Source organism: Arachis duranensis, chromosome 1 (genome assembly GCF_000817695.3).
Source record: "Arachis duranensis cultivar V14167 chromosome 1, aradu.V14167.gnm2.J7QH, whole genome shotgun sequence".
Lineage (NCBI taxonomy): Eukaryota > Viridiplantae > Streptophyta > Magnoliopsida > Fabales > Fabaceae > Arachis > Arachis duranensis.
Window position 1 is genome coordinate 9,650,356 of NC_029772.3, and position 11,536 is coordinate 9,661,891.

General features: G+C 31.5%; 3 protein-coding genes across 3 annotated transcripts; all 3 read left to right on the plus strand.

Moving 5' to 3' along the window:
• The first annotated feature begins 1,158 nt into the window (after positions 1 to 1,158).
• LOC127747511 (uncharacterized) lies at positions 1,159 to 1,962 on the plus strand. The gene is made up of 3 exons (XM_052261493.1): positions 1,159 to 1,326; positions 1,495 to 1,596; positions 1,702 to 1,962. Exons 1-3 carry the CDS (start codon positions 1,159 to 1,161, stop codon positions 1,960 to 1,962), a joined length of 531 nt encoding a protein of 176 aa, XP_052117453.1.
• Positions 1,963 to 7,077: 5,115 nt separating this feature from the next.
• Positions 7,078 to 8,169, plus strand: LOC127747512 (uncharacterized). The gene has a single exon (XM_052261497.1). The coding sequence runs from the start codon at positions 7,078 to 7,080 to the stop codon at positions 8,167 to 8,169; it is 1,092 nt and encodes a 363-aa protein (XP_052117457.1).
• Positions 8,170 to 8,231: 62 nt separating this feature from the next.
• On the plus strand, positions 8,232 to 10,785 carry LOC127747513 (uncharacterized). Its single transcript, XM_052261500.1, has 4 exons — positions 8,232 to 9,355; positions 9,461 to 9,697; positions 9,867 to 9,972; positions 10,063 to 10,785. The coding sequence occupies exons 1-4, from the start codon at positions 8,232 to 8,234 to the stop codon at positions 10,783 to 10,785; spliced, it is 2,190 nt and encodes a 729-aa protein (XP_052117460.1).
• The last annotated feature ends 751 nt before the right edge of the window (positions 10,786 to 11,536 follow it).

An 11,536-nucleotide genomic window follows, 5' to 3' on the forward strand; every position in this document is an offset into this window, starting at 1 on the left:
GTCCGTGGCCAATTTGAGATGGATTTTAAAATTTGCCACAGACCCAATTATGACCGTGACAAAAATTAAACGATATTCACTTTCAATTCCGCGCTTAATTTGGTCATTCCCTCCAACTCATTCAAAACTTTGTTATGCAGTTTATCTTTTTCTTAAATTTAAACCGTAATTAAGGTGCAGTTTTTCTCAAGAATCCAGATAGTTGCTTTCTTCTCCCTCATTTCCAGTGCCGCTGAGAATAACTAAGGTAGGTTAATTATTTAATTTTAGAGGTGATTCATAATTTACAATTCTGCAAACGGGGTTAATTTTGGCTTCTTGATTAAATAGTGGCTATGTTGTTCATTAAGAGTATGAAAATTAGATGGATTATAATTTGCAGTTTCAATTTTTCTTTCATTGTTATTATGCACATTTTTTCTTTTTATCAAATATAATTTATTATTTCTTATTTATTTATCATGGTTATGTTTGTATTTATTATTTTTTTACTCTTTATTATTTATTTACGGAATTTAAATCTGATTCTGTTTGAGATGCATGTTTGATATAATAGTTATTACATTGTTGATCAAATTATTAGAAGATAAATTAATGCTACAATAATAATGCTGAATGTTAAATATCTTAAAATTATATGAAGAGTACAAGAGAGTACTAAAAGAAACTAATTTTTTAAATTACTTATTTTTTTCATATACACTATGGATTATTATTGTAGTGTTGAAAGTGATGATTGTTATGACTAGTGTCTGTGTTCTTTTTTTTTGGTGACTAGTGTCTGTGTTCTTTAAGTATGTAAATCCAAATTTAACTCTACCATAAATAAATAATAAAAAATAAAAAGGTAAGAAATACAAATAATAAAAAACATGCAAAAAATTTTTCATTGTCAAGTTTACATTCTGTCTTGAATTCCATCTTTAACTCTTGATAAAGAGTATAATTTGAATTGGGGTGTGAAATGAATGAGAACTAATTTTTGGTCAGTATATTTCAGTAATTTTTAAATTTTTGATTTGTTTATATGAATCTGATTGTCCAAATTATGAAAAATATTACTAATTATGCTTTCAAAACTTGATGTATTTGTTGCTTAGTAGGTCACACAAAATGACAATTGCACGACCTTGCAACAAAAATTCAACTTGGATTACTATGGAAGAGCGCGATTTGCTTGAATGCTGTGGAAGCATCAAGTTTGCATCGGAGATGGCTTCTGCTTCTCCATTCTCCTCGTTGCAACACGCACTCGATGTGGCCTCCAATACTTGGTGTAACAAGATTAATGTGCATTCTTGGCTGATAGCACTCAATGCTCACACCGTGAAAAGTCGCCCTTCTCACATGCATTCTACACTAATACCCCAATGGATTCTATTACAGAGGTTTTCTGCTTTTAATATTCTATATGTGTTTTATTATCCAATTTAACATAATGTTATCATTTAATAATTCTCTATAATTATTCGGTCTGTTTGAATAATTTTGTAGGAGATATATGCACTTAGCGTGCAATATCTGCAAAAGCATGGATTTCCATATTTTACTATTTCTTCTGAATGGGATGCAGATGTTATACTAATGGATCTAAAGGTAACAAAAATATATTGTTATTTCCTTTTTACTATTTTCAAAACTGTTTGCTCACACCTATATATAACACTGTAGATAAAATAGTGCATTTTTTTATGTATGTAGACAAGCGTTAAAACCAAGCCATCATGCGAGTTTGAGTGGGCACGTCGAAAACAATTAATCATCATTAAACAATACATTGCAAGGTTTTTTCAAAAGAAAGGATATATTCGCTCTACAACTGAATCACCAGAGACCCATGCTGCGGTAAAAGATTTTGATCTCAACAAAAAACCATTTTGGAAGGATAATTTGGATCCTATTGCTCGTGAAAAGGCTAGACAATTTTGTGAAATTTGGTATCCAGGAGAATATTATGTCTAGTGTGCTTCTAATTTAGTTTCGTTTAACATAAGTCCACTATATTATTAGTTCTTTAGCTCTGTTAGTTTCCTGTTCCAATTTTATATAGGCTTATTCTTTATGTTTAATGTCACATTTGGTTTTCGATCATCAATGTATGAAGTACTTGAAATTTCCAATTCAATTTACTATGCTTTTCTATGCTTTGTTTTCTACTTTCTTTTATTTTCCATGTGAACATTTTTATTTATACTTGATATTAATAGTAATGTTGTTAATTCCATAAATGAAAATAGTATATAACATTAACGTTGTGAAAGAGGGAGACTGCATACTATTTTTAATTCAGAAAAAGCCATAGACATATTCATCTAAACCGGAGATGAATATTCTGAGAATTCTACAAACAGCAGAGATGACTCTATTTCTAATTCTCAAATATGCAGCAAACAGAATACATTACATCATCACTGCTAAATATGATACCTTGTTCACGTAGTTAATCTGTAAAATATAACATCCTAACAAGATCATTGTAAAAAATCAGCTCAGAAATTCCTAGAATTGATTTGTGCCTTCAAATGTAAGCTTCAAAACCATTCCTACTGCTTTCATGCTCATAACCAATGGTATGCAACAAGAAAGCAACTACAATTATTTTTTACAAGAATAGCATGTGCAATTGCATAAGTTGCAAAATTGGCTATTCCCCCAACGATCACTGCAAAAATTTAGACATCTATACAGAATTTGTTGAGAAAATTTCCTAATATAAGTGACACCAGAAAACTTATTAACAACACTAAATTATAACATGGACAATTTTCTCGATAAAAAGTCTCAACTAAGTATGTATATAATACATGATAGATTCTTGTAAGGGATCTAAGAAGATAGTTGTGTACACTTCAAAAGAGACGCTTTATTGTCGTGACCCTGAAAAACTTAAGACGTGCCAATAATTTTTTTTCCTCTTCTGGTCTTTCCCCTTGCTTTTGAGAGTAAAAAAGGGGCAGTGCCATTTCACAGAAGCTTATCAAATAGTTACGTGAATCCTTAGAGCAACAGAGTTTATGAAAACACCAGTAATCTATTTCCTTTTTAATTAAAGATATTTCAACAATAATAAATGCTTCTCAAGACCAAAGAAAGCTTAAATTTATGAAGCTAAACTGCACATGCCATGATTTTGAACCTTAATTGCACCTGCCCTGATTGCAAAGACTAATGGAACAACGGAAAACCCACCAGAAGCTTCTGACAAACATTTTCGTTCAAACCCACTCTTTATTAAGGATGAAAAAGATACCGGAAAGGTCCATCCTTCCTGTATTTGGAGGCTTCAGTTAGAGCCAAGAAGTGGATAAACCCTGTGGCGGCAGCTCCTCGTCCAAGTGCGGCGCCCCTAGTTATTATTGCCTTCCGAGATGCCATGAATCCAGCGGCAGAGGGATTAGGCACCACCAGAGCCACTGGGGAAGCCTGTATAATTGCATGTGTAATATGTGTTTTCTTAATTCCAGCCCCAAATTCTAATTTGAATTTAAGAAAAATAGTGACGAAGTAGAAGAAGAACAAGAGGAAGAACAACTTGAATTCGAAAACCAAAGGCCGCTCGAGATGCATACCTTATTCGATTGCAGAAATTAGAAAGTAGTCATGGCTTGTTATTTGGCATTCCTCTTCTCATTCCTAGCGTCCTGTTTCGATAAGAAACAAGGGTGGGGAAAATTAAGATGTGGGTGCCCAGAAATAAAAGAGATGAATCATAAAAGGCTATAACAATTTGGTGGCTGCGTTGAGGCCTTTAGAATTTACGTGTTTAAAATTTAAATATTCAGGTACAAAACAAATAACAATAATATAAAAGAAAAAATAAAACAGATAATAGATAAGATATATTTTATATAAAAGATTAAGATTAAAACGGCCAAGATAAGATATGTGAATAGACTTAGTCATCTATTTAACAGAATTGAGTAACTAATTCCTAAACTTGTGCAGTTTATAGTGTTATATAGATAAGGGCTGATATTTTCAATCATTCATAAAATTTATTATACAATACTTGTTCACCGTTGGTTTACTCATGGGTCATTAGTATTATTTCTTCTATTTCATTCCATAGAGTTTACCACATCTGTTTTGTTGCAACCGAGAAAAAAGAATAGAAGAGATAAGATTAAGGAGATCAAAGGACAAGTAAGTCTTTATTTGATGATAACTGTTTCGGTATCTTCTTATTTTTAAAATCATTAAAACATATTATTTAATAATTATAAATGTCTTCATCTTTTAATTTTTTTAGTCACTAAAACATACTATATCGTTATTCTACTATATCTTTATCTTCTTAATGTTTTTTATCATTAAAACATACTAATTAATACTTATAGATGCCACCAAATTTTTTTATATATGTGAATAACCTGCATTCTAATTTTAATACGAGCAAGAATAAATTTAACTTTTTAGAATTTTTATGAATTTGTATTTTAAAGTTTTTTTTATTCTTCTTTAAATTAAACTTTTTTTTCCAAAGTAATACCTTAATCACATTTATTATTTTTTATATTTATTTAATTATTCTAATATAATTATTTCATATGATACTGAAAGGCAAATTTTCAATCCGAAATTCTAGAAAATTATTAACATATTGTTAACCTGCCATTCAAGTCATACTTTGCTAATTCGAGCAAATTATTTTATTCAAATTAGTTAAGTCAGTACCCTTTAAATTCCTTTTTTTTTTGTTCCAAAGACAAATTTAGATAGGAGATTGTAGGATAAATATCCCTTCTGACACTTTATAACGTACCATGTATTATATAGGATAAAAATTTATTTGCACCCTTCCCCTCATTCAATCAATAAATTTTACCCCATTTCGCATTTTTATTTTAATTCTCTTCTATTTTACTGCAGGTTTCTGATTTTCCATTTCCTAGTAAGACTTCTTAACTTCCTTTTTTAATTTTTTTTAGTTAAATATTCCTGTTAAATATTCCTGTTTTTTAAAGTTTTTTTAGATTTAGTCATTTCTCTGATTTTTCAATACTTACATTTTGCATATCTCGGCATTTAAACCAGAGTGTCTAACTATGATTGACAAGAGTTGGATTGATAAATCAATTACAACAGCGGAGTACAAATGCGGTGTAGCTGACTTCTTAGATTTTGCCTTTCAAAGGGTTGCCGTAAATGGAAAAATTATCTGTCCGTGCATTAGATGTGGTTTTAAGAACATGAGGACTAGAGTTGAGGTGTTAGCACATTTACTCCAAAAAGGTTTTTCAAAAAAATACACTTTTTGGTATATGCATGGAGAAAGTGTAGTTCAACATGAAGAAGCATCATCAAGCCATGACTTTAGCGAATCAGAGGAAAGAGCTCCACAACAGGATATGCTTAACGATATCTTCGGTTCAGCTGCCAACAACTTTGATGGGGTTGATGATGAGCCCGTTGAAGAGAGGAACAACTCTTTTCCAATTCATATCGAAGATGATACTCAAGAGGAATCTGATAGGATTCGAGAGTTGCTAAAGGATGGAAATCACAAAAAATGAATTCTAAATAATAATAATAATAAATTATAACATACTAAAAAAGAGTATTAAGAGTATTAAAAATATACTATATAAAAAATATCATAAATTTTTTTTGATTTATTTCAATTACTACCAAAATAAATATTTAATTTTTTTATTATTCTTAGTACTCTATAAAATTTATATTTTGTTAGTTTTAATTAAAAATATATTTTGCCAATGTTTATATATTATTTTATTTTAGTGTATAAATGTTAATTTTATTATAGAATTTATTAATAAGATATATTCAATTATCTAAATTAAAATGATAAGATAATATACCAAAATTATTTAAGTTGGTGTATATTTTAGTAATTTTTTTTGTCTAAAAGTGATTTTGAGTAGTATAATCCAAACAACATTTATTTTACTATAATTCATTTTGATGTAAAGATTGCCAAACATAAATCACTTTAACACAAACTTACTTTTCATCAAAATCAAGTTTGCAAAATCAATTTTATTCAAACTCCCACTAAGATAGTGGATCCGTCCCTATTAATGTAGGGAGGTCAAAGAGTGTCGTGATACTATATCGTTATTATAGTATGTCTTTATCTTCTTAATGTTTTTTATCATTAAAACATACTAATTAATACTTATAAATGCCACCAAATTTTTTTATATATGTGAATAACCTGCATTCTAATTTTAATACGAGCAAGAATAAATTTAACTTTTTAGAATTTTTATGAATTTGTATTTTAAAGTTTTTTTTATTCTTCTTTAAATTAAACTTTTTTTTCCAAAGTAATACCTTAATCACATTTATTATTTTTTATATTTATTTAATTATTCTAATATAATTATTTCATATGATACTGAAAGGCAAATTTTCAATCCGAAATTCTAGAAAATTATTAACATATTGTTAACCTGCCATTCAAGTCATACTTTGCTAATTCGAGCAAATTATTTTATTCAAATTAGTTAAGTCAGTACCCTTTAAATTCCTTTTTTTTTTGTTCCAAAGACAAATTTAGATAGGAGATTGTAGGATAAATATCCCTTCTGACACTTTATAACGTACCATGTATTATATAGGATAAAAATTTATTTGCACCCTTCCCCTCATTCAATCAATAAATTTTACCCCATTTCGCATTTTTATTTTAATTCTCTTCTATTTTACTGCAGGTTTCTGATTTTCCATTTCCTAGTAAGACTTCTTAACTTCCTTTTTTAATTTTTTTTAGTTAAATATTCCTGTTTATGTTTTTCAATACAAACAATCATGCTTTGTTTTATTTTGTATAAATATTATTATATATATTTTTATAACATGATTAATAGCTAATGAATACTAAGATTCAATAGTAAAAAAATATATAAAATTATTCTAATTTTTTAATTAATGCCCCCAATTGAAAGAAATTTTGGATCTGTCACTGTCTCTGACTACGGTTCTAGAATTTCATAAATTTGGTGTCAACTATGCATTAACTTATTATCTTTTAAAGTTTTTTAGATTTAGTCATTTCTCTGATTTTTCAATACTTACATTTTGCATGTCTCGGCATTTAGACCAGAGTGTCTAACTATGATTGACAAGAGTTGGATTGATAAATCAATTACAACAGCGGAGTACAAATGCGGTGTAGCTGACTTCTTAGATTTTGCCTTTCAAAGGGTTGCCGTAAATGGAAAAATTATCTGTCCGTGCATTAGATGTGGTTTTAAGAACATGAGGACTAGAGTTGAGGTGTTAGCACATTTACTCCAAAAAGGTTTTTCAAAAAAATACACTTTTTGGTATATGCATGGAGAAAGTGTAGTACAACATGAAGAAGCATCATCAAGCCATGACCTTAGCGAATCAGAGGAAAGAGCTCCGCTACAGGATATGCTTAACGATATCTTCGGTTCAGCTGCCAACAACTTTGATGGGGTTGATGATGAGCCCGTTGAAGAGAGGAACAACTCTTTTCCAATTCATATCGAAGATGATACTCAAGAGGAATCTGATAGGATTCGAGAGTTGCTAAAGGATGGAAATCGCAGATTATACCCCGAGTGTACAAAGTATAGCAAGTTATCATTTATAGTTGAGCTGTATCATATCAAAGTGCTATGCGGTGCGACTGACAAGACATTCTCGATGATACTTGATCTTCTAAAGAGAGCGTTTCCTCATGCAAATCTGCCTGTTTCATTTTATGAAGCAAAAAAAATGATTAAGCAGCTAGGCTTGGGATATGAAAAAATTCATGCATGTCCAAACAACTATATACTCTTCTGGGGTCCAGATAATGAGACTAAGAGTAAATGCACAATATGCAATGCATCTCGATATAAAGCAGAGTATAACACCAGCAGTAATCCAGGAGTTTTGGACACAGCTGAACATATGCCGAGGCTAATTCCGGAAAAGGTATTGAGATACTTTCCTCTCACTCCTAGGCTAAGAAGGTTATACATGTCCTCTAAAACATCAAGACTAATGCGTTGGCATTCAGAGTTTCCTAACTTAGATGGAAAGTTAAAGCATCCAAGAGACAGCAAAGCATGGAAGGAGTTTGATTTGTTATATCCGGAGTTTGCTGAAGATCCACGTAACATACGACTTGCTTTGGCTTCCGATGGTTTCAATCCATTTGGGACTCTCAGCTCCAACATTAGCATATGGCGGTGATGTTGTATGTATACAACTATCCTCCATGGTGTTGTATGAAGCAAGCCTCTCTTATTATGTCTATGATAATTCCTGGTCCAAAGATGCCTGGTAATAATATTGATGTTTTTCTGCAACCACTTATTAATGAGTTAAAAGAACTATGGAAGGGTGTTGACGTGTACGACTCTGTTGATGGAAAGTTTTTTCGCATGCATGCTGCATTATTTTGGACCATAAGTGATTTTCCAGGTCTTGATAACCTGTCTGGGTGGAATACACATACTAGTCTTGCATGTCCGTCATGTAACTTTGATACAGTATCCAGGAGGTTAAAGCATGGCATGAAATATTGCTTCATGGGACATCGTCGGTGGTTACCCAATAACCACGAGTATAGACAAAACATGCACTCATTTGATGGCACTACCGAACTAAGAGGCCCTCCGTCAACATTATCAGGCAGTGCTATTTTGTCTCAAATTCAGAGCAGTCGCAAAAGATCACATGAGGCTCTCAATGCTGGCAACAACCCTTTGCAGTGGAAAAAGAGGAGTATTTTCTGGGATTTACCATACTGGAAGGATAATCTCATTCGTCACTGTCTTGACATGATGCACATAGAGAAAAATGTTTGTGACAATGTTTTGTTTACTGTACTTGATGACAAACAAAAGACTAAGGACAACTTGGCAGCCCGTAAGGACTTGCAATTGATGGGAATCCGAGAACAGCTCCATCCTTTCACTAATTCTTCCAAGTACCCGCCTTCCTGTTTCAGAATGACAAATGCTGACAAAGATATTTTTCTTAGTGTTCTTAAAAGTGTTTCTTTTCCAGATGGTTATTCTTCTAATATTTCTAGATGCATTGATTTGAAGAAAAGGAAGGTCTTTGGCCTAAAGAGCCATGATTCACATATTCTCATGGAGCACATCTTACCGATCGCTTTTAGAAGATCCCTTCCTAAAGAGGTGACGTCTGTGCTAATAGAGTTGTGTAACTATTTTAGAGAAGTGTCTGGCAAATCCCTAGCCATTGATAACTTAGAAAAACTTCAACATCGAATTGCATTGATGTTCTACCACATGGAAATGATATTCCCTCCTTCGTTTTTCACCGTGATGGTTCACCTAGTTATTCATCTCGCAGAAGAGGCAATGATTGCTGGTCCAGTGCAGTACAGATGGATGTATCCTGTTGAAAGGTATCCTATTATGTTAATATTTTGTGCATCATGTTATCACTAAATTGGTTGGATTTATTTGTAATTTGTTGACCTTGTAGATTTATTTTATCTTCTTGCAAACAGGACTTTAGGCCATTTAAAATCGTATGTCCGGAATAAGGCTGCACCTGAAGGATGTATAGCTGAAGGTTACCTGATGGAGGAATGTCTAACTTTTTGCTCCAGATATTTAGAGGAAGATGAGATTGAGACAAGGTTTAACCGACCAAATCATAACGACGATCAAAATGACAACACTCCTAGTAGTTGTTCTAACATTCTTGCTGAATTTTTTCCAGCAAGAGGAAGTCCTCGCAGATCGTAAAAGATTAGTTTTTTGACAACAATTGAGAAAACACAGGCTCATCGCTATGTGCTGACAAATTGTTCATTACTGGACAAATTTCGCGAGTAATTCCTAGGGCAATCTTTGTTTAAATTTTTAATTATATTTAAGTAATTAAAGTGTAAGTATTATCTACTTGAACAGGATATGCAGAGGTGAAATTTCCAAGTTACACCGCGGTAAAAGAAATGCAGCTAAACTCATTGAAGAATACATGCACGCCAAATTCCATGAGTGGTTTAGGGATTATGTGAGTTAGTTACATTTATTTAATGCTTTTCCTATTCTATATTCTAATTTGTGAAAGCATTTTAAAATCAGAATAATCTATCACATGCAGGTGGCGTATATAGATGATGCAAACGATATTACTCCTGAAATCAAGTGGCTTGCAGAAGGACCTAATGATGTTGTAAAGAGATTCGAAGAGTATAACATTCATGGATTCAAGTTTCGCACGGTAAATAAAGATGAAGGACTTAAAACACAAAATAGTGGTGTAGTCATGTCTGCAATTACGACTAGTATTAGCCGTGGACGAAATCCTGTTTCAGTATCATTTGACAGTACATACTACGGAAAAGTGATCGATATAATAGAGTTAGACTATTTTGGCAAACTAAGGGTTATCCTCTTCAAATGTATCTGGGTTGATACCACGCTTAATAAGGGCATTAAGGTAGATGAATTTGGGATCACGAGTGTACGGTTTTCAGAGTTGATACACACGGGTGCTCTTGAACTAGATGAGCCATTTATTCTTGCAACAGATGCGAGAATGGTTTACTATGTTGACGATCCAGTTGACGAAGGTTGGTGTTCTGTATGTCACATGAAACCCAGAGATTTATATGATATGGGAGATTTGAATGAGGAGGATCCAGATGAGTCTTTGGTGGAGGACATACCATTTTGTGAGCAGCAAATAGAGAATCTAGAAAAATTTCCATTAGTACGGGACGACATTAACGATCCAGAATCAGATGAAGTGGATGTTGCTGAAAACAATCACAATGTTTCTGAGGACGAAATTGGCATTGGTGATTTGCAGGATTTTAATTAGTTATGAAGTGGATGTTGCTGAAAACAATCACAATGTTTCTGAGGACGAAATTGGCATTGGTGATTTGCAGGATTTTAATTAGTGGTATATACTTAATTTATGTATTTTTTAAATGAACGTTTCAACATTAATTTACCACAATAGTAACGAGGAGAATTTTAACTGTTAAAATTTACAATATTAGTTTTACCCTTATAGTGTATTTATTATCCTTATTTATTATTATTTTATTAATTTATTAGAAAGATAGATTAAAATTAACTGCACAGAAATTCATTTTCTAACAATGTGCAAAATTTTATTTATTATATTTTAATCAAACGGCAGAAAATTGTTAAGCTTTAGGTTGATCTACTCTAATTTTTTATTGACGCCTTGTTTTTTTAATCCAACGTGCAGAGTTCCAAATTTTAGTAATTATGTTTAATTGTTCACAATGATGTTTAAGATTATAAAATTTACAATCTGATATCTTTTTATTTAACTGTAAACTTTACTCTAAATTAAAAATTATAGTTACTCTATTTTGCAAAAGTCAAATTACCATCTATAATAAAATGTACAAAATTTTTAGCGCCAAAATAAAGTTTCTTTCTCCTAGAATAACTTCAGTTAGATATAACTTAGAAAAAAAAATTTTGCTGGCTATGATTCAATTTCAAAATGTGTCAATTAGAATGTGAAATGAATATTTAAATGTGTAACTTAATTCAAATGATTGCAAACTAAATTTAGATGTGATTTTTTTAAC

Excerpts from the sequence above, each read along its gene's own strand:
- LOC127747512 (XM_052261497.1), top strand. The coding sequence starts at position 7,078 with ATGATTGACAAGAGTTGGATTGATAAATCAATTACAACAGCGGAGTAC.
- LOC127747513 (XM_052261500.1), top strand. The coding sequence starts at position 8,232 with ATGATAATTCCTGGTCCAAAGATGCCTGGTAATAATATTGATGTTTTT. Across the intron at positions 9,356-9,460 it reads TGGATGTATCCTGTTGAAAG|GACTTTAGGCCATTTAAAAT; the intron begins GTATCCTATTAT and ends TCTTGCAAACAG. Across the intron at positions 9,973-10,062 it reads ATGAGTGGTTTAGGGATTAT|GTGGCGTATATAGATGATGC; the intron begins GTGAGTTAGTTA and ends TATCACATGCAG.
- LOC127747511 (XM_052261493.1), top strand. The coding sequence starts at position 1,159 with ATGGAAGAGCGCGATTTGCTTGAATGCTGTGGAAGCATCAAGTTTGCA. Across the intron at positions 1,327-1,494 it reads TAGCACTCAATGCTCACACC|GAGATATATGCACTTAGCGT; the intron begins GTGAAAAGTCGC and ends ATAATTTTGTAG. Across the intron at positions 1,597-1,701 it reads TTATACTAATGGATCTAAAG|ACAAGCGTTAAAACCAAGCC; the intron begins GTAACAAAAATA and ends TTATGTATGTAG.